A 22526-nucleotide genomic window follows, 5' to 3' on the forward strand; every position below is an offset into this window, starting at 1 on the left:
GCGGGCACGCGCCCTGCCGGCCCTCTCCCCGCACATGTCCCCGCACATCTCCACGCACACCGGCGATACCCGCGGGCGCAGCGCCTCCCCCGCTGGGCAACATCTGGGGGAGCGGTCGGGAGAGGCTCCGCTGCGGGGCTTTGTCTGCGTTCGTGCGGTGCCGGGAGTTGGGGACTCGTGGGCCGAGGGTCTCCCCCTCCTCCGTGCGCGGCTCTGGGCGTGCCGGGGAGCTCGCACAGGAAGGGTTAAAGCCCGGCCCCTATTTCACTGCCGCTCTGTTGCAGAGGTGAGCCGAACAAGGCGCCGTTCAGCTTTTTCCCAGGAGAGAATTCCCCAGAGAATTGTATTACAGGTTTCTACAGAAGAGGGAAAAAAGAAAAAAAAAAAAAAGTTTGCTGCTGCTACAGCTGCTCCTGAGCTCTATGGCTGGGTTGTTTCAGATACCTCTCTCCTGTTTCAGCAATTAAAAAATAAGGGAGGGGGTTGGAACAAATTGGTTCAGAGATTGCTGTCTGCGTTTTCCCCATAAGCCACCTTGTGCAGAAATGCATCACAAGAGCACGTTCCAAGGCCGGGGTGAATAAATGCAGCTGCCCCAGCTCTCTGCGAGCGGTAAGCAGAGCTGTAGCATTAGCTGCTGGTCTGCCGCAGCTCTAACACCTGAGCAAGAAGGCTCCGTGTGCTACAGAATTACTAACGCTTTCCTTCAGTCTCCCTCTGCCTGCGGTTATTCCCCGCTATTTTCCTGGAAGAACTGAGATGCATTTGGTTCTTGTCCGGTTCCAATAAATGCCCCAAATGAGTAGCTTTCTGCCTCAGAAGGAAAAGGGGTGGAGCTTTCTCTCTGCTGCACAAGCTGCGAGCTCCTCTGATGGCTTCCTATCCCTGAGAATTCACTGCAATTCCTCCCCAAGGAATCTAAAAGCATCTGCTGTTGCATTTGTCTCTGATCTTTGCAAGGCAGACTGAAAGACACATTTGTGACACTGCTTCCAGCGTAGCATCCCTCTATACTCGGAGAGCACTCCGTGAAGGCACAGACTGAAGGGTGCTTTGCCCCAAGCACTCACACAGAGTTGGCATCTGTTTTCCAGCTTCCCCATGGTGAATAATATTTTACTGCCAAAACACCGCTTGTATTCAGGGTGAGAAAGCTTTGGCCTTGAACCTGTTGGGGCTTTGCTAAAAAGTTTCTGCTTGAGTTGCAAGATATCACAACTGGGAGAGCATTGGAGGAGGAAAAAGTAATGATAAAGATTCAGCTCTTAAACTGTTTCCGTCCCTGTCCCAGGACAGCTTACATGTGAGTTTCTCCTGCAAGTGCCAGAAATGCTCAGCAGTAACTCACTTTAGGCCGTACCTCAGCACACTGACATGGCACACCAATCTGGGACAGAGACAGCCTGTTGTGGCACCACATCATGCACAGCTGCCTTCAAGAAATGAATAAGGCTTAGAATATGTCCCAGCACCTTGCAGCATCTCTGTTTTAGATGATGTTCGAGGATGCAAAAGAACATCTTTGTGTTGACTGCACCAAGTACTTTGATGCTTATATAGAGCTCGTGCACCAGTAAATAAAACTGTTTTCCCCCACCAAAAGCAGCTGGGATAATTCACCCTTTCCACAAGACGCTTGGCTTATGATTGTGTTCTACTATGCATGACTGCATTTCTGACCAGTTCCAATCTCTCATATAACTCAGAAAAAAACACAGCTGTCAAGTTCAGATATGGAGGACAGTTCTCCCTGGTAATGTCATGACATGTTCAGAAAACAGATACGCTGCTGTCAGGAAAGCCTTGGGTAGACAGCTCTCGGTGCCTCCTACAGCAGAACTTCTGTGATCACAATATTACACTGAAGCTCAACCCAAAGTCCTGGAATAAGGTGAAAGTTTACATGCACTTTGGTGCATTTTGGAACCAAGGTTATTGGCTGGGAATTTGGAACTCCAAAGCCAGTTTTTGAATGGAGGTCAGCTCCCAGCAAGGTCAACTAGGCACAGTGAGCACGTTCTGATCTGCCCTTCCTATTTATCATAGAATCATTAAGGTTGGAAAAGATCTCTAAGATCACCAAGTCCAACCCCCAGCCCATCCTCACTGACCATACACCTCAGTGCCACATCTCCACAGTTCTTGAACACCTCCAGAGTCACTGAGTCCACCACCTCCCTGGGCAGCCTGTGTCACTGCATCACCACTCTTCCCGAGAAGATTTTTCCCTAATAATAATAACTCAGAACAAGAGAGGAGATTTTAGTTGGTCCTTGCAATTAATTGTTAGTTAATGGGATGAAGGAAGAATACCTGAAGCATATTACTACTGAATTCTGTTTTTGACTGTATCTTGGTTGTATCTTATTTATTCATAAGGTGAAGAAGTTAGGGATTTCAACATAGTGAGAAAAGGAGACCATAGCCACACAAATCATTAGCCACTGACAAAGTTAGAACCCCATGCTTCCTTTAACTACCCTCCCTTTTAAATCATAGGCCTTCTGGCCTCATGAGATCCATTGGTTTGCTTCCATGAGGCATGGAAGGTGTCAAGCTTTCTCCAGGTGTGGCAGGATCTCAGTGAAGGAGGAGCACAGGGAGCAAAATAAAATAAGCTCTAAATGAAGTTGGAGTTTTCATGCTGAAGACCATCTCAAAAAGAGAACTGTGGCTTAGTGTGGTGAACTTATCATGGAACTGCATCTTTACAGCTCTCTGTGGTGAACTCTGCTCAAATCAAATACCCTATGAAATCAAAATTCAACCCCCTCTCCTGAATGGCCTCCAGGCAGCAGACTTTCATAGGGTATTTATATCCGGTGAGGATTTGCACACATTCCTGTCGGCCTACCTTCCTAGGGAATTAAGCAGGATTTAGGTGCTTAGTTGCTTAGGAAATTTCTTGGGGTGCCTTTCTCTGTCCCTCCAGATACCATCCCAGGCCTCACTGTTTACTTCCTTCTAAATAAGCAAAGTCATCAGCCTCTAGCAGAAGGCTTCTCTGGTAGAATCAGGAATCATTTGAATTGGAAGGGGCTCTTAAAGGCCACCTGGTCCAACTCCCCTGCAGTGAAATTGACACCAATGATCAGGTGCTCAGAGCCTGATCTGGCCTGACCTTGAATGTCTCCATGTACAGAGCTTCCATCAGCACAGAAGTACCACACTGAACAGAGATCACACCTTTCTTTCACAGTAACAGTCTTATCCCACCCACAGGGGGGGGATCTACTGCAAGGAAGGGCAGTGCTGGAGATGTGCAGGAACAGAACAATGTGCAGGAAGAAACAGCTACTGCTGAATCTCACAGTTATTCCTATTTCTACTCCAGGATGCATTCCAGGCCTTCCACATCAATCCCAGCTTGGTGCAGAAGTTTCTCAAGCCTTTACTTATTGGAGAGCTTGCTCCAGGGGAACCTAGCCAGGACCGAGATAAAAATGTGAGTATTTGCTAATGAGCTGGTGTTTATCATGGACAAGTGCCACCATTTTTTCCCTGTCAGAATGCCCTCCAGGTAGATTATAAAGGGGCCTTCACTACAGGCAGTTTATCCAGCTGAGACCAGTACCAGGAAAGCTCTGGAGAACAACCACAATTATTTTTATTACAAGTGGAGCAATAGGGACCCATGAGTGAGAAGAAATGTCCTATTTCAGGCTATGCTTCAGGAGCAGCAACCCAGCAGGCACCATTTCTATCCCCTCCATATCCTCAATCCAGTTCCAGACATCTCATTCATTCATTATTCAGGCACTGTGCATGACATGACTAGTTCTTGCTAAAAAAACAAACAAAAACAAACCAAAAAAGCCTTAATTCCATCCTGTTGTTTATGGCTGGCCATGACCATTGGTATATTTGTCTTACTCAGAACAAAAGAGATGATACTAATGGCTCTCTGCTACGTGCAAAGCTCATTCAGAGAAGTCACCAAATGTTGTAACTCCCAACACAGCAAGGTGTTCACAGCACAAGGTTCGAGTTACTCTCCTAGCTGAGGGTACAAAGCGTCAAGGCACAGACTCAGACCAGCCAGGGTGTTTACTCTTAGGAAAGTGCTATGAAAAGCTATAATAAAACTATATCCTTCTTTAATTCTGGTGTAGCCAAACAAAGCAAGAAATAACTAGAGTCCTTTGCATGGAACCTAGTCTTCCTTGGATGCATTCAGACTTGCTTACAAACTGCATGCTGTGTCTTGCATGTCTATTTTACAGTCCCAGCTGGTAGAGGATTTTCGGACCCTGAGGAAGACAGCAGAGGACATGAACTTATTCAGAGCCAGTCCTTTGTTCTTCTCTCTTTACTTGGCCCATATCATTGCAATGGAAGCATTGGCTTGGCTAATGGTTTCGTACTTCGGTACTGGCTGGATCACAACTCTAATCCTTGCCTGCATCCTTACAACTTCCCAGGTAAGAAGTAGTAGGCACAGAGATATTGGTTGCCCAAATCACTGCTGAGGAGGAGGAGCTCAATGTGTGCTAAACTTTTCTTGTTAGATCCATCCAACTAGTAAAAACATTCACTACATGTCAACTCCCATGGTGCCTTCTGGCCACCCCTACACACCCGTCATTATTCTTCACACGTTTTTCTTATCTCCTGTCCCTTTCCTTCTCCAGGAAATGGAAGCACTGACCTCTTCATAACTTGCCTTCTGTCTCTATTTTCTTTTATGCTCAACTCTGTTTTCAAGCAACAGTACAACTAACTTACTTTCCATCATTTCAGGCCCAGGCAGGTTGGCTGCAACATGATTTTGGACACCTCTCTGTCTTTAAGAAGTCTTCCTGGAACCACATTGTCCACAAGTTTGTGATTGGACACCTGAAGGTAAAGAACCTTATGGACATGGGGGTCTGTGGAAATAGCTGCAATCACTTTGACTGTGTCAAAGCAGGACCCTGCATCTCTCAGTCTTTTGACAACAAGCAGTTGCAGAGAGAATTTTCTGTTTTAAAAGCAAACAGTAGTTTGGGCATAATCAGAACTGCACTGTGTTAGTGCAGCTACCACTAGAGGAACTGTGCTTTTACGTGGATTAATTCCTTGTTCTTGTATCTGCCCAGGGTGCCTCTGCAAACTGGTGGAACCATCGTCACTTCCAACATCATGCTAAGCCCAACATATTCCAGAAAGACCCAGACGTGAACATGCTGCATATTTTTGTCCTTGGAGAAAGTCAGCCTATTGAGGTAAGGCAAAGTGGCTAAAAAGTGGAAAACCGTCATCCTTAAAGACATCAGAGACTGCCATTCTATAACAGAAGTTTGCTGGTCTTGCTAAACACACTTACAAGAATGCTAAGAAAACAAATGCTTCTCCCAGGGACTTGATTTGTCTATTGAGATCTGTTGGGAGTTACACCCTCCCAAATATTGGGAGGAAGTGCAGGATTGACTGTATAATTCCCTATCGATTTCCTATATATTTCCTAGGAAATATTATTTGGGGGTAGCTTAGGAAAAGCAATAAACAAGGGATGGTAGAAAGCTGTTAAAGAAAACTTCACTCTGGTGTATTAAAATATCAGCACGAGAGGAAAATATAGTGTTTCTAATTACTTCACCAAGAATATTTCAAAACTCATCTTCCGTTTCCACAGAAAATATCTTTGAATATTTTGGACAATGTCCTCTGTTTTGGAACATTTTCCATGCATGTGGGAGGATATTGCTTGCACAGAAACAGAAGGACATCTCTGTGGGTTTTCTGTTTGTTTGTTTGTTTCTCAAGGCAAGATCTGTGGAGATTCTGATTCAATCTGAGGGTTTAAGCCAGCAAAGCTGAATTGGAAGTTCAAGGCATACAGAAACTTTGTGCTTGTATAAGCTAGCTTCAAGCGATTGCACTCTCACCTCACTCTAGAGATCTTCAGTCATCATCTAATCTTGAAATAAACATTTTATACAAAGACCAAGGATGAAAGCCAGACCAACTGTTAATTTGTCGGGTTACACCAGATTACTGCAGTCATCTATTTAGAGTTTTATTACATTAGCTGTGGGCCAACATGCTGCACACTGAATAGTAGGCAGTTAAAGTGTTTTGATTCAATCTGTCCTTCTAGAGTCAAAACGCTTAGAATTTCATAAAAACCTACACATAGAAAATAAACATTTGGTCTTTTTTTTTTTTAAACAATTGAACAAATATTTCTAGTTAAAAACAGCAGCAACAACTACAGCAAAAAGATCTGCAGCAAGTACAGCTCAAGGAAGTACCAAATGAAAAATCTAATGCTCTCTCATCCAGCTTTTATCCTCTTAAGAAAGTAACCCCAGAAATACATTGGGGACATACATGCCAATAGATGGATATGTATAGAGAATATATTGCACACATAGTACTTTCAAGATGCAGAAATGTCTATGACTAAAATGAAAGTCTCCTCCTGGAGCACAAAAAAAAAGACAGTGTCTAGAAAATATAAATCGAGATCTAGCTCTTCACTGTGTTGGTACATCCCATTGGAAAATGTTGTGCTTGATGATTGGGTTTTAAAGTAGAGTGTGGTTTACTTAAAGGAAAAATGGAAGGTTCTCCACTCCCGGGATGCAATCTGCTCTGCCAACAACACTTTAGCTTGGCTCAAGAGCTGGCACACTGGAAATTCATTGGGCACGCCAGTCCCATGCTCATTACCCAAGACCACCAGGAAGCTCTCTTTGCTGTCCGTCCAAAATGTCCTGTTGTGGAGATTAATGGGGCAGTTCCAACTGTTTACCAGGAAGAAAGGGAAAAATTAAATTCCTTTTCAGTCAGTCCCCACTAAACAGACTGAATTTGATCAAATTTGTCTTTGGAGGAATGTCTGCATCTGCTGTGTGTAGGTGAACCATGGTTAGATAGCAATTGGTACAGAACAGCTCTCAGGGGCAGCACACTACTTCTAATCATGTCAAACTAGCAACACAGGCATTGTAGACTTAAATACACCTATATGACTTCCTGTGTAAATAGCAAAGGGCCACACTAGTTTTTCTGCTGTTGATAAAGTACAACTTTACAAACCCCTGGCAGATGGCAGGACTTATGAGGCTGATGGCTGCAGAATTCAGAAAGAGTTGGTGGTTGAGTCGTTTGGGTGGAAGACTAGCCAATGTTCAGCATCTTTCTCTGCCAATGGTATGGTAAGAACATACCATAGGTCAGACTTTGCTATGCCTTAGAATCATAAACGCTGGAAAAGACAGCCAAGACCATCTGGTCCAACTATCAAAGTCTTGAATTTGTGTTGGTGATGGAAAAATGGCAATTCTAAGCACAGCCATAGGCAAGGCAGGAAGATCAGAAATGAACAAAAATGCCATCAGGTTCACAAATACAAAGAAGCTGTACATCAAGACCAGAAGGCTTTAAAAAGGAATTTACACTCAGGAGAATTATGAAGTCAGTATATTTATCCATAATAAAATACTTTCTAGCTTTGATGGCACAGGAATTTGGTCAAAACTCTCCAGTCAATAAAGAAGTATTGCAGATAATCCTCTCTTATATATGGGCACTATTGTCCAAGACTGAGCTTTCTCATCTTTGTCCTGCAGTACGGCAAGAAGAAGCTGAAGTACCTGCCTTACAACCACCAGCATGAGTACTTCTTCTTAAGTGAGTATCTGCAGTGTGTTCCTCCTCTTTCCCTTTGGTCAGGGAACTAAATATCAGTTCAGTTTCCGGCCCTACTGTGTTAGCAGAGCAATGCATAAGTCTCATCTTTCCCTTCCCAAGACCTACAGTCCCATTAATGGCGTACCTGTGTAGGCCTCAAAATCAATGCAGTATATTCTCATAGATATCCAAGCATATTTAGTGTAGCCAGCGTGGCTATAGAAAGCAAGACAAGTGGTTGAGACTGGAAAGTAACCTCTGTGTGGGAGGCTCAATGGAATACCTGCATATGATGAGTCAAGATGAACAGGTGTGAACCAGAGCCTCCTTCACAAAGAAGTCACCTGTCCCTGTCACCAGCACATCACTTCTTTTACCAGTGCTGGGCAGACTTTCCCAGAAACAGTTCCTATATCACCAGCTCCCTCTCATGTCACGCGCTTTTCTGCTTCTCTGATGTCCGAAACATTTCCCTTTGCTTTGCAGTCTTCCCACCTCTGCTCATCCCCGTGTATTTCCAAATCCAAATCATCTCAACCATGATCAAGCGCAGGTTCTGGGCGGTGAGTGATGCATTCCCTCACACTTTGTGGGTTCTGACACTTGAGTAGGGAGAGAGGCCAGTGGTCTCTCCAGTACAGGAGACCTGGCAGAGGGAGGGTGGGAAGGGATCATGCTTTGCTGCACTAATGATCTAGTGTCCCTAACGTTACCAGCAGAGCCACGCTGCATGAAATAGGCTAAGAGATGCCTCATGTTTTCTCTCTTCCCCTAGGACCTGGCCTGGGCCATCAGCTACTACATGCGCTATTTCATCACATACATCCCATTCTATGGCATTCTGGGATCCCTGTCTCTCCTCACTTTTGTCAGGTAGGAGATAAAGGAGCTCCCATGTTGGGCTAACCAACCTCCAGCTCTGCTATGGCCCACGAGTCTTCCTCATTATGGTTCTCTGCAGTCATTTGCCACACTGTGTGTTGTTTTATTGGGTATTCCTACTGCTTTGCTTTCTTCCCATCATCTCCCAGTTCTACCTCCTCACAGGAGAGCTGATTCTGGTGCTCAGCGCCTTCCTCAGCCCTCGGGGTGGTTCATCCAGGATTCTTGTATCTTTCCTCAATCCCTATTCTCACAGACTGCCAAATCCCAACACTTAAGCATTTTCCACACTGGCCAAGGCCAGACCCTTACATAGTGCCTTGGGCTAAACTCTTCCCAGCTCACTTGAAAGGTGCCTCGTGAGCCCTCCTGAGCACCAGAATGAAAATGCTCCCCACTTCTCACATGCAGAATAGCTCATGTCCTGCACACTACACACACACTATTGCTTCTACTCAGAGGTCAGTGCCTCAGAAATCTGCTTCACACCTCAGATCAGTGCTTCCACCCCTCCATTCCAGTAGACCCCCCCAAAACTACCTCTCAACTCTCCTTACACCTATGGAGAGGTTATTTTTGTGTGTCTTGATTCTGACAGGTCTTCTGCCCCTTTATTGCCACCAAGCTCCATGATGAACTGCTCTTGACTATTGCTGTATGACAGATGGGTGGAAAGTTCAGCAAGAGATCTGAAAACATGAACTGCAAGCACAGGCTGCCAAAATGAATCAGGCAGGGCAGGATTGGGAAGCTTACTCACTGCATGGTTATACTATTCCAGATGGTAGCACTGAATTTGTATTTCTATTTTGCATGTAATATCTGCAGCTCTTTGGCTAATACAAAAGGATGGCATTTAGTCCTGCAGTTAGCATTAGTTTTAGAAAACATTTCATCAGAGTGAAAATTTTTTTTCTAAAGAAACCCCCCATTTTTAAAGCGAAAAGAAATGGCAACAGATACGCAAAAACCTTCGCAAAATCTGAAGGTTTGCCTCCAGGAAACATAACGTCACTGTTCATGACTTCAGTTTTCATAGCTTCAGAACACTTCAGTCCTGGTTTTTTTTTTTCACTAAGAACTTCAAAAGATGGACAGCTGTGTGTGTAGACAAAGTTTTTGATCTGGATTCAACAACTGACACCAACTGACCTAGTATCTCCAAAAATTTTCTATTTTGATCAAGCTGAAAATACAAGATGAAGAGCATTCTCCTTGCAAAATTGTTTCCAGTTCCTCATGAAGGCTCAGCAGGAGATGGTTCCCTATTACTATAGTTCTGTTATACTTGAGTCATAAAAGAAAAGCCCTGGGAGCTTTCGAGAACAATGCACCATTGTAGTCAGCTCTCCCATGGCTCAGAGCAATAAGGATACGCAATGAAGGCCACCACTCTCAATCTAAATACGTAAGGCATAAAGTTAAATAAAAACATTTCATTTTGTTTTCACCCCAGATATGAGTAATGAGTTGAGATTATTCTAATTAGCTGACACATGACATCAACTGTCTTATTCAGACTGCTGTCAGACAGACAAAAATACTGGAAAAACAAACTATCAAAATCCAGACTTCCAAACAGCTCTGAGACAGCTCTGTTTAATTAGCTGACCCCAGTTAGTGATTGTACAAAATTACTGGTGGTTACGTTTCAGCGACTGCTGAAATTACTGGTGAAAGCAGAGCGTCAGATCATCTGTTGGTTTTTTTTAGTCTATAGGCTTGTTTTCTGGAAAAGGATGCTTCTAAATAACTGCCTTGCTATATACATCTCAGTCTCAGCACAGTGAAACAGCTTTGGGTAAACAGAAGTGCATTTCTGTAGGCTATTCTCTGGGGACTAAAATTGTGGTTCACACAATGAGCAAACAAGACAATCTCAAGTTCAGAATTCAGAATTATGGTAAAGTTACAGAGAGAACAAAGAGAAATTGGGAGCCCCCGAGTGCTAAATCTGACAACCAGAAAGTTAACACCAATGAGCAAGTGGACTTGGAAACTGCTGTATATCCAGCAAGCACTTGCAAAGAAAATCAACTCAGAATTTCTAAATTCTGGCTTCTTTTTCTCAAGTAATTGGATTACAGAATCACTAAGGCTGAAAAAGGCCTCTAAGATCACCAAGTCCAACCACCAACCCATCCCACTGACCACATCCCTCAGTGCCACATATCCTTGGTTCTTGAACACCTCCAGGGATGTGACTCCACCACCTCCCTGGGCAGCCTGTGCTAATGTCTCACCACTTTTTTGGAGGAGAAATTTTTCCTATTGGTCCTTCTCAATATTACATCTTTATTTAGAGAAAGGCAAAATTAGCACGAAAAATTGATCCATTCCTGAGGAAGGAGAGGGATAATTGCATTAGTGCCAGAGGTATAAAGAGAGAGAAATTCATTGCAAAAGTGATTCTCTCTGGTTTCAATAGGAAGAGGCATTTAGTTTTCTATCTTGGGGAAATATTTTTCTCACACGCTTTATGTCCTGCTGCTCTCTGCAAATACCATCTATTTACCTCAGACTGCAATATAAATTGTTGTGTTTTTTGTTTGTATGTTTTTGAAGGTTTCTGGAGAGCCACTGGTTTGTGTGGGTCACTCAGATGAATCACATTCCAATGGAAATTGATTGTGAGAAGCACAAAGACTGGCTTAGCTCTCAGGTAACGGGAAGGGAAAAGAATACCTCTGATTCCACTCACCCCAAACTGGATTAGAAATTTACTCAAAGAGTGGATGGAGTACCAAATAATCCCCTGATAAAGGTACAGGGTGCTATAGCATAGAGCCTCTGCCCATGACCTCTCTACCATAAAGACCATAGAATTACAGAATCGTTAAGGTTGGAAAAGACCTCTAAGATCATCTAGTCCAGCCATCATCAGGTTCCCACCATTTGTTTACCCCAGAGTCAGTGGTGCTCATTTAAGGCATGGAAGTCCAAACTTCTGATTTCAGTAATCAGAAGGTTGTATTTTGTGTCTTCAGTTCTGAGGCAGTATCAGGAGCACACATGGTGTACACAGGCATACACATATGAGCAAAGAGAAATGTCTCAATGGAAATCATCTGCTGATGCTAAATGATACTTTATACCAATGTGCTATCCCTGTACTGAAAACACATCAATCCCAGTTGAAGAAAGAGCTTAGCATACTTCTAAAGTGTGTAGTTTTCTAATAGAATAAGGGCTGAAATGAAGATGTACTGCTTTCTATGTACAAATCTCTTTAATGCCTGGTCAGACAAATGCACGCCTTTTATTTGTGGTGGCCCAAGACTCAATCAGACATAGAGAACAATGAGAGCAACTTTGGCACTGACTACATGAATTTTGTTTAACTGAGTGAGAGAAGCTGAGGCACACTGGACAACAACTAGATGGGAGTAAAAGTCCTGATACTATTGTTAACCATCTGGTCTCCAACCAGATATGCTGACTTTTAGGACCCTGTCCTTGGGCTGATATGTCACCAAACATGACTATCTCCCTGCATTGCCCCTTGATCACTGTTCAAACCTGCACGGCATTGTCAGCACAACAGCTGATAGCAAGCCCTGACCAAGGATTAAAGCTTCTCATGCTGCAGTCAGCAGTCTCAGAATGGCAATCTTCTACACAATGACTGCTCATAGTAGAGGAAGGTACTTTTTGTCCTCCAGTCCCTGCCACAGGCAAGAGGAGCTTTGTGCTGATTTCAGGGTAACTAATTCATAGCTATTAGGGTCACTAGCATTCACAGCTGCTTTCTTGCCTCCACAGCTGGCAGCCACCTGCAATATTGAGCAGTCCTTTTTCAATGACTGGTTCACCGGACACCTGAACTTTCAAATTGAGCACCAGTGAGTATGGACCCAGTATCGTTTGGTCATTACCAGGTTGTCATAACACTGGACTTGTGGCAAGGGATAGTCTGCTAAAAACATATGCGTGAGATGGGACAGAATCACAGAGTACTACTCAAAGCAAATGGGCAGCTATCTCAGCAGAGCGAGGCTGCTTCCTCTCTTCTTGTTTGCTTTGCATTGCACTTGTAGCATCCTTTCCTTTGTAAACTGACTTTTATTGTCTCTCTTGAACACAGCTTTGTTCTGAGGACTGATAGAGCAGCAGGAGAATAGATATATTCTCTTTCCACAAGCCTTCTTGAAACAGAGTACTGTAAAGCATGGATCTCTCTCTACTTCTTTCTTTTGTCTATTGGTGCAGCTTAAGAAGGCATTAATAATTGGCCCCAGGAGAAGGTGGATGGAGACGCCCATCTCTTGGGGTTATTCTCTAGATTTTTCTCAGATGTTTTCTCTTTCTCTATTCAAGTCTGTTCCCAACAATGCCACGGCACAACTTCTGGAAAATCAAACCTCTGGTGAAGTCGTTATGTGCCAAGTATGGAGTCCAGTATGAAGAGAAGCCTCTTGGAAAAGCATTTGTAGACATAGTTGGGTAAGGTTCTTTTAGTAACATCAGCAGCTTGCAATTCAGTGTTACACAAGCATCCTATCATTTCTACTACAAATAATTCACAACACTTTGAGAAATAGCGTATCAGTATTTTGTAATCTGGTATCACTAGGGTAATACCTTCACATCACAGCCCAAGGAATACCTGAAGATACGTTGATCCTGCAGAAATGGCACAGCCACACAGCCCCACTGTTGTAGTGGACTGACGCCAGATTACAACTGGCATGGAAATGGGAAGATACTTCACTACATTGTGGTGGGGAGGGGAGGTGGGGTGCGGAAGTGCTGTCCCCCAAAGCTGCTTTTGCAACAAGAACACTTGTATCAAAGTTCTTTGAAACTGGTCAATTTGGGGGCCCAAAGAGCAAAATAGGCAGCTCCTCTGGTATTCTGAGGGAGGACATTTTGTGCAATTCATGCTCAGACTCAGTAACAGAATTCTCTTTTCTAGGAACAAAGTGACAGAGGTTCACAAGCCAAACACGCCTCTCTCCATTTTCTTTCCCCAGGTCACTAAAGAAATCTGGAGATTTATGGCTGGATGCTTACCTCCACAAGTGAATATGAGTCTTAATGGGGAGGTGCGAGTCACAGGGAGGGATGGGGGTGAGGGGGGAGATCACATACGTGTCTTTTACTATCAGAATTCGGTCTATTTCTATGTGCACAATTTGAAGGGAGTTTCCTGTCTTGTGAACTGCTACTGGTGTGAGCTCAGGCAACCTGTTAAATCCAGACAGGCGTAAAATGTGCTTGGCGTAGCCTTCAGAGGACAAGATCCAACGCACAAAGGAACGGTGGGAGAGAACAGAGGGAAGTGTCTAAAAAGGAGACATTTAGCATCTGCCCTCCACCATTTCCTTGCTATTCACTCATTCTCACTCTGCCTAAAGCACACAAGCTGCTGATTCACACAGACGACTTGTTAGACTTCAGCAAGCCCAAGGACAATCGTAGGACACCCATGCCAGCTCTGCTGCAGGAACCTCACCCCACGGGGCCCAGCAGCCATACACTGTGGCTTTCAGTCTTGCCCATAAGTAAAGCATACTAATTGCCAATCAATCCTGTGTAACCACAAATGGTTTTTTCACCTGAGCAGAACTTCGGCAACACCCAGTTCTGCCTGTCTGCACATGCCCAGCAGAAACCAGGGCTGTTTTTCATGTCAGAGGTCTGGGCTGCGTGCCCTGCTCCTGAAACCAATCAGCAAAGAAAGTGGATTCCTTCTGGAGAATGAGGAGCTCCCCAACTGCTCGGCCTGACCCCGGCCCTATGAGGAGGTGGCTGAAGGCAGAACTGACCAGGCTGTGCAGGTGATGTGAAACCTCCCATAGAAACATCTTACAACTTCCTTATAATTCTATTCCTTGTCTGGTGTCTAATAGCCAAAACCCATGAATAGCTTAACCAGAGGATATAGTTGAACAGCTTTCAGTTGCTTCACTAATGTGCAACCCAATCCCAAGCGCACTCCAGATAGATCAAGGCCTTTGGATTCAGCTGTAATACACCAGAAGAGACAGATTCTCTACAAAGAGGAGCTATAGCAGCGCTTGGTTCCAACAGCTTATCTCAGCTCCAAACACGTTTCCTAGTACAAAAGGGATGCTCTAGTTATTAGGCAATGACTTCGCACATATCATTGCGTTGCCCAACATTGAAATTGGATCGTCACTTTTGAACCTTCAATGCCAATAAAGCCCCACCAAATCAGCAAGGTTCTGCATGCAGAGACAACTCCAAACTATGGCTATGCCCTTCCAAAAAAATGTATTGTCACCTCCCACTTTGGAAAATTGGATGAGATTTCTATGTTTACAGACAGGAAATTCATAGGTAGGACTGTAACTTAACCTAGCTACTAATACTTCAGATTTATGAAGGGCTTATTTTTGTGTTCTTGCTCAACCCTCACCTGAATATCACAATGAATTGTTAGGATTAAAAGCTACTCCAGGTTATCTGACACTTGAACAGAATGTGAGCAGTTCTTACAGTTGATTTCTAATAGCACAAGCAGTGATGTCCTTCTGGATGCTGTAACTTCTCAGACAGGTAGTAATGAGCTAGTCCAGAATTCTGACCAACACTGCTAAGAATGCCTTAATATGTCCATCTAGTTTTGATTCCTTGAATGGGCATTTTTTTCCCAAGACCTTAGCACAAGATACCAAATAGAAGAAAGAGGGGACAGGAAAGATCTTGATATTAGCTGTTTTCCAACTACTTCCTCTTTCAGACCCTTGAAAACTCCCATTTTTATACAAATTGTGCAGCTGCTTGAATCCAGAAATAAAACCTGTGTAATGCCATCATAAGAAGTGACTTCCAGGCATCATGCACTGTTCTTCTGTTCTTGCTACTGCAAGATATGAAGGTAGTTTTTTTTTTTTTTTTGCAAATAACTGGTCACCAACCCCTTGTAGTGTAGTTTAATAATTGTACTTTTATGTTCAGAAAGTTTGTCTTGTGAAAATGCAAGAAGCTAGTTACTTTTTTCAAAGCCTCACTGACAGCCTTACCATGTAGCTTCTTTCTCTCCCTCCAAAAAATCCCAACCCATCATCTTGGGACAGACAGTGTTTCATGTGCACCTTAATGTTTGAGTTCTCCACCCATTAACTCAATCAAACACACCACTGGCAAAGAGCCCTGAAAATCCGGAGAAACCTATCTTGTTAAGTGGTCAGATTTCACAAAAGTGGAATCTGAAGTGCTCCAGAAGTTTCAGTAAAATTGCAAAGTTAGCCCACCAAAGGATGCAAAGTTCATATGATCTTGCTGAGCTCTGTTCCCAGAGCAAAAAGCTTCTCTTTGCAGGTTCCAGTTAGCCATCAAAATGATATAAACAGTGTCATCTATGCACAGTTTTGCTCCAGCATTCTGAGGACTAAAGCTAATTAATTTCTCCGAAACAGAATGAGGTGAAAACTCATACATTTTTTCTCTTTGACAAAGGCAATCCACATTGCAAACACACATCAAAATCTCCCAAACATGCCTAAAGCCTGCCAAGGCTTGCAAATAAACTCACCTGAACCACATCATTAGCCACATGAGCACTTGGCAACGTACAGAGGCCGTGAGCTGGAAACAGCATTTGTTTCAGTCAGATGATGGAAGAACAGGGCAGAGGGCTGGCTTGCTTCTCTTCAGTCATGCTAGCAGGATTTGCTACTGAAGTTGGAGGAGCAGTATGTTCAGAGATGCTTGGAAGAGAAAGGCAATAACTCTGGACAAGAGGGAGACGGGCATGTGTTTTAGAAGGAGTAACACAGAGCTGGGAGAAACATGGGAAGGGAGTAGGCAGAGTGGGAAGGCAACACCAGTGCCGTGGACAGGGAAGAAAAGGCACCTTGAAACCAGGTGCTCACATTCCCCCAGTAATTGCTAGTCTCTGATTGGCAACAGCTGAAGTAGGGACACTTGTTTTGCTCAGATACCACAAAGTGAGAAGAAACCAACCCTCACAAGGCAGGTTAAAAGCAGCCATCTTCCAGCCACGGCCTCTTCTAGCAGATGCTTTCCTAAGAAAGCCTTCCTAACCGAGTCCTAACGTTTCAAGTGTTCCCTAGGAATTGTTAAAACACCAGATCTACATTCCTTATAAGATAGCTCCTTGTTATTTTGTTCTTAAAAAAAAAAAAACAAAAAAACCAGCAACAACAATCTCAAAATATTTTTTCCAGTGTATTCTATTGCTCATTAAAATCATAACTATTTGTTGACCATAAAAATGCATTCTGCGTTTTCTTCAGTCATATCCAGAGTCATGGCAGTGTCTCAGTGGAAAGTCCTTTTTCACTGCATGGGGTGAAATGGCCTCCATGGCACTGACAACAGAGAGATGTCTTCATGGCTTTCACAAAGCCCAGAACAATGGCGATGTTTACCCTTGTCTTGGGAACCACCACCGAAAGGAGTCTTTTCCATGTAAAAAGATTGGCCCAAATGTTCAAACTCAGTCTCCAGGCACTTCAAGAAGGCAGGTGAGATCAACATGGATACAGAAATTTCTGTAAAAGCTTCCTACAATTTGTCAAAACTCAGATTTGTTTTCAATTTCAAATTAATGGCTCTCCCAGCACTATCATAGAATCATAGAATCACAAGGTTGGAAACAACCTATAAGATCATCTAGTCCAACCATCTTCTCATTACCACTGCTACCACAAGCTACTAAACCATATCTCGCAGCTCCTCATCCAGGTGCCTCTTGAACACTGCCAGGAACAGCAACTCCACCACCTCCTGGGCAGGCCATTCCAGTGCCTGACCACTCTCTGAGAGAAAAAGCTTTTCCTCATGTCTAACCTAAACCTCCTCTGGTACAACTTGCAGCTATTTCCCCAGGTCCTGTTTGTTGCCTGGGGGAAGAGGCCAAACCCCTCTTCACCACAACCTCCCTTCAGGAAGTAGAGTGCAATGAGGTCTCCCCTGAGCCTCCTCTTCTCCAGACTAAACAATCCCAGCTCCCTCAGCCGCTCCTCATAAGACTTGTGCTCCAGACCCCTCACCAGTTTCGTTGCCCTTCTCTGGTCACGCTCCAGGGCCTCAATGTCTTTCCTGTAGTGAGGGGCCGATTACTGCAGTGCAATGGGCAGTGTGGTCCAACAGAGTCAGTGGGCTTTAGGTCAGCCCAGAGGCTTCCACATAACAACATGTAATGGAACTGGGAGCCTGTCCTTGCAGATAAACTCACCTGAGCTGCACTGGCAGCAGCAGAAGCACACAGCAGACAGAGACGATGAATAGGAATCATATAGGCTGATTCAGATCTTACAACACAAAGTCAGGGAAGGACAGTCTGTGGTTATCTGCTACTTTCTATCAACACAGTTTTTCAGAGTACACATTAATTGCTTCATAGGTAAACTAATTCTGCACAGAAAGCATTCTATGAGAAGTCATAGAACTCAAAAGGGAAAATGACCCTACTTTGTTTCATTACTAGGACTTCTATTTGATCCTAAAATAAACACATTCCCTTAATACAAATAGAAGCTCTTACACAAAAATGAAATGCTGCAAATTGGTATATTACTTGCCTTTCTTTCTTGGTACAACTGCTCGCAGAACCCCCAAGCATCCCAACACAACATAGCTTTAAGGGGAACAAGGGCCAGGTCATTCTGAGCTCATGTCCTGGATTAAGATGTCTACACCCAAGCCATGTATGACAGCCATACAAAAACACTTCCTGATTTTACTCAGTGTCCTATTCAACTCTATTTTAAACTGCTTAATGGCCTAAGAATAGAGAGATTTGTAATTGGCAAGATATAAAAAGAAGCCTTCATCCATTAGCAATATTGCTTTAAAAAAATCTCTTTTTGATTATTCTATAAAGGCTCAATTCCAGATATCTCAGAAAAGAGCGTATAACTCTGGACAGAGAACCATCATCTGCTCCAAAGCTGTATTATGAGGAGTATAAAGAGGAAAATGCAAAATGCCAGGACTCAAAGGCAAGCTGGAAAGTGAATAATCCACCCGTGGTATATCTAATACTGCCATAGGACAGAGCTGTTTGTCACCACACAGTTTTCCTTTACATCATATAGTGGTGGCAAGAAACTCTACGCAATGATTCCATCATCCTGGAAATTTCTCATACTGGGGTTTGAGAGTCAAGAGGTTGTTTGTCTTTTTCAGAAAGACAATTTGAGACACATCATTTGTTTTGTTTAGCAATCTGAAGTCCTTTTCCATTGCAAGTGCATGTTTTCAGATGCACCGTAATCCCCTAGCACAGGGAAAATCCCCTAATTTAGCTGGATGCTCATCATCTCAGCCAGAGCCTGAGCCCTGAGGTGTTCCAGCAAGAGATACCAGCAACATATTGTAACTCTGACTAAATAATAACCTTCCTCTAATGGAAAGGAGGAGAAGAGGAGAAGGAGAGGAGGAGGTCTTTCAGAGCACGGAGTATGTGGTCTTGCGGAGGTGGAACCCTTAGCACACAGATGAATGGCACAGGGAGGAGGAGATCATTACAAAAGCTCCCATTTGTACAGAAGTTAATATTCTCACGTTCCATTTACTGACAAATTTAAGATGGGTGTGGACAAATGCTGACCAGAAAGAACATGAGAACAATTACACCAATAAGAGGATAACCTCTGTTGGTTTTTTTTTTCCTATTTCTGAGTGAGAAATTTACTGAACCTGAATACACCACTGAGATTGCATTACAGGTGACTGATCATTTCTACATCTGAATCTTCTCTACGTGGTTTATGGACTGATTCACAAATTGTCTAAATTCACTTCATTCCTGTTGGCAACCGCACTGTGCTCAAGCTGAGAATGTGAGTCATATATAAAGTTTAATCTAAAAACAATCTGCTGTAATCCTGAACAAAAACAGCAGACACCCACTTCTATGGGGGTTTATAGGAAAATCTTAGATATTATTGATATTAGTGCAAGGCTGCTGATAATCGATCTGACACATTGGCCCTTATGGTAACAAGCACTGTGTGTACACAGCAATATAAAATTGAACCATAACATCAATGTTATCCAACAATTTGCCTTCAGTCAGTGTTTTTCTGGGCTCATTGGAAGAATGGACTTCTTCTGACTCCTGTAGAGGCTGCTTGATTGCAAAGATGGGGAAGTTCCTCCTCTGATGCGAATGGTGACTTTTGACTTAAAGATGGTGTGATCCTGTAGCAGTGCTCTCCCACCCACTGCTAACAACAAATGCGTCAATGGCAAATACAACTCAGGTCAAGCCAAAAAAGATAAGGAAGGCTACGGAAAAATTTAAGGCTTCTGGGAAATGACTGGGAAAAAGGCAAATAAAAAGGATCCTCTCACAGAGCACACCTCTTGCCTGGAGCAAAATCCTCAGCACAGACACGTGTGCACCTTATTGGCCAGGTGCTGAATTTATATGATCGTGAGAAGGTTAATCAGAGTAATTGCTTGCAATTGCACATGTCCACGCTGAAATGGGTGTAGCTGTTTTTCTTGTCTGGTTAATTTAATTGACTTCAGTTGTTACTCAGATCTGTTGAGTTGAGCAGTGGTCTTATGTAAAACAGAGGAACCATACTGCACTGCCTCTCCTGTGACTGTGTGCTATTGTCATCATGGACAGCACAAAGCCAGAGTCTCGGTGCTTGGGTCTAGATTTATTCATTCCAGCAGCATTGTACCTTTCACATCCCTACAAAAATCTACAATTTGCCTGAAAACAAAAGTCTGGGCTTTGAATACTGCAGCATAAAACTGTCTCCGACCTTGGTTGGCCAAGTCACCTCTTCTCCCCTATGTTCTGCTTCCTTCATTTCCCATTTAAATGTCACGTCCTTTGATCTCCATTGGTGTCATTTGTTTAAGCTGGAACAGGCTTAGATTTGAGGTGCTTTTTTTGTTTGGTTGGTCGGTTGCTTTTGGTTTTATTTCTCGTTTCAGGGTGAGGTGGAGGTGTTTGTTTTAAATGTCTTACCACAAAAAGGCCACAATTTTCAGCGGTGCCTTCAAGCGCTGCAAGACCAAAGTTCACTGCTATTGATCCTGGCCCATGAAAAGAAGTGGGAACAAAGCAAAGAAAATGTTGTTTTTTAATTTTCTTTTCTCCAACCCATTATCATTTCTGCCTGTGTGACTAGAAATCCTTCTATAAGAAGCAAAAACTTGTATCAGGCTACTCTGGGACATGAAGCTGAATCATACACAGAAAGGGGAAGAGAGATTAAGAAGCAATTTCCTGTCCGTTATGTCTCTGTTACCAACTCCTAAGGGAAATGTCAGGACAACGTTAAAAGTTCTATTGAAATGTTTTATAAATATACCCACATTTCAGAAAGGCTCTCACAAACGTGCTTCTCCAAGGCTTGTCTATAAACAAACGTGGAGGGCAGAGTCATGGTGTGGCAGCACACACACTGCAGTAGCAGAGTTTTGGACCCATCTCAGCCCCTCACTGCCTTTACTGTAAAAAAACTTCTTTATGTCTAATCTAAATGACCTCACTTTTAATTTGAAGCCATTTCCCCTTTTCCTATCACAACAGACCCTGTTAAAGAGTCTTATTCCTTACAACTCCTAGATGTACAAGAATGTTCAGGCTTTCTGCGGTCTGTCTGGCTTATAGGCTCTCCCAACACTTAGCCTGCCTAAAAGCGCTCTTGTCAGCCACTCACAGGACCGTTGGGCACTGCTGCAATTTCCATTGAAACATTATTTGCCATTCTCACCACACTGCCATCTGTTCAACTGAAAGTTTAATTTGTGCCTCATTCTTATCGTTTTTATCAACTGGCATTCAGCAGACAGCCTGACAAATGGGAAGGTGATTGAAAGCAATGGACAAATCATTTCCGTGTAGAAAGAGCAAAGGCCTTTCAGCTGCAACTGACATACATGCCCATCGTCGTGAGGCATCTTAAGCTGACCTTGAGCTGATTAGCAGAGCAGAATTAGAATAGTGAGGGCAACTAAGGACAACCTTACTTGCAGGCAATCCTTGTCCACCATGCCTGTCTGCCAGGGCTCACATCAGCCTTGCTAGCCCCCCTCAGTCCTCTGAGCTCTGACCTCACCACAAAGCACATAACAGTACACCAAGCCTTCTGCTGGACCACAAGTCAAAGGAATGCAACCATAGCATTTAAATGGTGAACAAAATCCAAAGGGTATCATTAGAGCTGCAAAGCAAGCAGGGCTGGAATGTGCTCTGCTGTCTGACTTCTCTTTTACAACCAGAGATGTTACCCCACTGGAGGCCTGTTTTGGTTCCTGATGGTCCATGCAGATGTTTTGTAAGCCAGTGCAAAGTCCACCTATCTCCACAGGTGAGCTAAAGTCAACGTTCAGCTCCTTTCAGCTCAATCCAATGGCCCTACTCAAACAGGGAAATATTGACATGATAAATAGCAGACCTGACCTCTTGGCTTCCAGCACCAGTGGCACCACAGGACTGTGCCAGGATATTGACTTCTTCCTGGCAGGGCCACGTTCCCCAAACTTCCAAAATGACTGGAATTTTCCCACGGCCGATGTTTCTGATCTATTTGTCATAAAGGAGCGTTGTAATGACCATGAAAGCTTTGGAATAGCAGAGTTTGGGGGCAGTTCAGAGGCCATCAGCACACCTCCCCCCCTTCACTTGTGTGCACCTGAAATGTTTCCTTTGTTGGTTCCCAGAAACATTCATCTCGGTGTGTTCAGGGGACGGCCTGACCTGCTGTGTATGGACAGCCTGATTTACAGCCCTCTGCAAACCTGAAGTAACCTTGAACGCGAGGTGAAGGACAGGATGGATGGGGGGACAGCCGTGCCCGGTATGCCTGTGCCCTCTGGTGGTGCCGGACAGGGAGAACACAGGGCAACAGTGACAGAATCCCGTGAGAACCACCATCATGAGGCCTAATGCTGTTTTCTGCTCTGGCCTGTTTCGCTTTCCCCTCTCTCTTGCTGCCCTTCAAGGCAGTGCCAAAGGTGGTCCTTCATCTCTGGATGGTTCAGTTGGAACCTGAATTCTTTCCTGTGGTGCAGAAGAGAGGGCAAAGAGTGGCCTCCGGGTGGTTCAGAGCAGAAGCTGCTTT

The 22526-nt window shown here is 43.8% G+C and overlaps 1 protein-coding gene across 1 annotated transcript; it reads left to right on the forward strand.

Annotated features, from left to right (window-relative positions):
- Nucleotides 1-34: 34 nt before the first annotated feature.
- LOC100549977 (acyl-CoA 6-desaturase) lies at nt 35-16622 on the forward strand. Its single transcript, XM_010711278.2, has 12 exons — nt 35-286; nt 3314-3445; nt 4224-4421; nt 4741-4842; nt 5079-5204; nt 7557-7617; nt 8104-8180; nt 8393-8490; nt 11065-11161; nt 12262-12341; nt 12817-12942; nt 13473-16622. The coding sequence occupies exons 1-12, from the start codon at nt 35-37 to the stop codon at nt 13522-13524; spliced, it is 1401 nt and encodes a 466-aa protein (XP_010709580.2). The 3' UTR covers nt 13525-16622.
- The last annotated feature ends 5904 nt before the right edge of the window (nt 16623-22526 follow it).

This window comes from Meleagris gallopavo, chromosome 5 (genome assembly GCF_000146605.3).
Source record: "Meleagris gallopavo isolate NT-WF06-2002-E0010 breed Aviagen turkey brand Nicholas breeding stock chromosome 5, Turkey_5.1, whole genome shotgun sequence".
Classification (NCBI taxonomy): domain Eukaryota; kingdom Metazoa; phylum Chordata; class Aves; order Galliformes; family Phasianidae; genus Meleagris; species Meleagris gallopavo.